The following is a 2,445-nucleotide window of genomic DNA, read 5'->3' as shown; positions in this document are numbered from 1 at the left end:
GTGCATAAACATGTTTGTAAATTGTAAATTCGGTACACCATAACTTTTTATATGTCCCCAAAAAACTGCAATAATACTTCAAAGAAAATTACGTTGGGTACTGGAGACGAAAGACTAGGAGTTGTGAGGGGCTATTGGAGTAGAGAGTCAAAAAGGGAGTGATTTTATTAATGAAGGGAATTTAAGGGAGAGGGGGGGGGGTCTTCACATGTATACATGTACAGGCAGACATTTATTCCACCCCCTCTCTCCGTATCCTTGAACGACAGTATGGCCAAAGAGAAGAAAAACCTTTCTTACAAGGTCATATCTACAAAAAACTCGATAAGGAATTTCCAAATACCTTGTGACCGGGTATGCTAAATAAAGAGGTAACGAACACAGCTGTGCAAGTCGCGATCGGATTGATAGCAGAATGAAGTCCATAATCCTGACAATTCTGACCGTTACCTGGTTTTGTCATTTGATACAAGGATGCTGTACCCCCGAACAATGGAGCGGGAATATGGATTTTCTGGTTGGCACTAATACTAACGGGAAAGGAGGTTTAGAGGTGGTAAGTAAATGTAGCCGTTCTAGATATTGAACCCCGGCATTTTTCTACCAGGCTATATATATGCTGGGCTTTATTAAGATTTTATTGGTACAACACAGCTACAATAATTAGAAATGAAATGAAAAAGAAAATTTATGGCCAATGATTATAGTCTGATAATTTGTCTAATAAGCAAAGCAGACATACACGAGGAAATAAACAAAGGGTTTATTAAAAATAATGTAGAATACACGGGGTCATAAAGAGTTCAATATTAAATGTCAGATTTGATCTCTTGTCTTTTATTTATATTTTATTAATTTGTGTTTATCAACATTGCCCACTGAAGTTGTTTTCATGAAGATTCCATAATCATCATGGACGGATCTTGAAGGGGCGGGAAATTGGAATTTCAGTGCTCCACAGAAATAGATACGAGTGTATTGAGATTTTTTTGTATTAAAGATGTTTAATTTTTATGCCATTCCTATACTTAATATTCATTCATAACATTTCTATTATTTAGATGAATTTTTTTTCACAAAAACTTTTACAAAAAATCCCCTTATTCAAAATCAGCAATAATATTTATGAAAGTAAACATCCAGGAAACTAACAATAAAGTATACTGAATTATCACTGCAATGACTGTGACATCAAAACTTCTAATTTTTCATCGAAAAAAGAATTAATTTCTTTTAATGCTTTCTTTAAGTCAAATTATTAATATGTATCTTTAATCATCCTTTTTCCTTTGGAGTCTCCATATGAGTGAAAAATTCTCAAAAGGGACGTTAAACAATATATACAGTCAATGAATCATTCAATCAAATCCTTTGTTTTAGCTGAATAGCTGATTTTTTTATTCAGCTTATTTTACTTTTTTTTTAAAAGCTGGTGTTTTTATGTACCCCCGACTTTATTTGGCATGGATGAAAAGAAAATATTCAATGACAAAGGCTTTTTTTCCTATTAATTTATATGTTTTATGTGAATTAGTTAAACAACAATATTTGAAAAGAACTTTGAAAAAAAATACTAGGAAATTTACCTTTATACGACTCTTCTTTAAGATTTCATCTTGTTCTATGTAAAAATATTTTCCTCGCTCTCTGATTTTGAAAGTGGAATAATACGGTACATGTATATTCTCACATTTTCGGTAGGACAAAGGCACAAAAACACCTAAATATTTAATTTATGATTTAAATTACCTTATTTCTTATCCATCTACTCTGAAACTCTTTAAGAAGCACAACTGTAAAACATAATTAGAATTAGAAAGACCAGTAAAAAAAAAAACAGTCAGCATTTCAGTTTGTACCTTGATGAAATATTTATTATAATTTACTTTTATTAATTGTAGGGGAAAGTCAAGCTTTTCTATGATGCCAAGAACACAAAAATAGCCAGTTTCTCAGAGAGAGTTGTAAATGGTAAAGTCTTCAAAGGTGTAATGGTTCAGAATTTTGAGGAAGTAAGTTTCTGATACTTTATTCAATATATATATGTATTTTGTCAAATTTGATGTAGTACACGTTACCAGAGGATGATCATCTTAATATTTTTTTTATTTTACCAGGGAGTTCAATACACTGTCGTGAACGGTGTCTGCAATACGACCAGACTATCCAGAAAAGGATTTACGCCCGCCTGTATACCTAGTAAGCTTTCTTCTATTTAATGGAATGAGATAAATCAGTGCATTTATTGACTCGTATAGCGATATTTTTTTCACTTGGTTACTAACTTGTAATAAAAGTCTACACAGGACCTGTCCTATATCTCGCTCGTATTTGGATATTTTACTGAAAATAGATGAGAAAGACCAACTTACAACATTGTGTGACAAACGTGATGATTTCAGGTTTTCCGTCTTCAACTTTCCTATCCTCTATCACCTGTGTTTT

The 2,445-nt window shown here is 32.3% G+C and overlaps 1 protein-coding gene across 1 annotated transcript; it reads left to right on the top strand.

Moving 5' to 3' along the window:
• The first annotated feature begins 282 nt into the window (after window positions 1-282).
• Window positions 283-2,234, top strand: LOC134248522 (uncharacterized). The gene is made up of 3 exons (XM_062730916.1): window positions 283-556; window positions 1,902-2,012; window positions 2,118-2,234. The coding sequence occupies exons 1-3, from the start codon at window positions 416-418 to the stop codon at window positions 2,217-2,219; spliced, it is 354 nt and encodes a 117-aa protein (XP_062586900.1). The 5' UTR covers window positions 283-415; the 3' UTR covers window positions 2,220-2,234.
• Window positions 2,235-2,445: the final 211 nt, after the last annotated feature.

The sequence above is a fragment of the Saccostrea cucullata genome, unplaced genomic scaffold (assembly GCF_032062105.1).
Source record: "Saccostrea cucullata isolate Sc308-1 unplaced genomic scaffold, CSIRO_AGI_Scuc_v1 ctg20237, whole genome shotgun sequence".
NCBI lineage: Eukaryota > Metazoa > Mollusca > Bivalvia > Ostreida > Ostreidae > Saccostrea > Saccostrea cuccullata.
This window is presented reverse-complemented; position numbering and strand designations above follow the sequence as displayed.

Coding starts and splice junctions, on each gene's coding strand:
- LOC134248522 (XM_062730916.1), top strand. CDS start 416: ATGAAGTCCATAATCCTGACAATTCTGACCGTTACCTGGTTTTGTCAT. Junction 557..1,901: donor GGAAAGGAGGTTTAGAGGTG/GTAAGTAAATGT, acceptor TATTAATTGTAG/GGGAAAGTCAAGCTTTTCTA. Junction 2,013..2,117: donor TGGTTCAGAATTTTGAGGAA/GTAAGTTTCTGA, acceptor TTATTTTACCAG/GGAGTTCAATACACTGTCGT.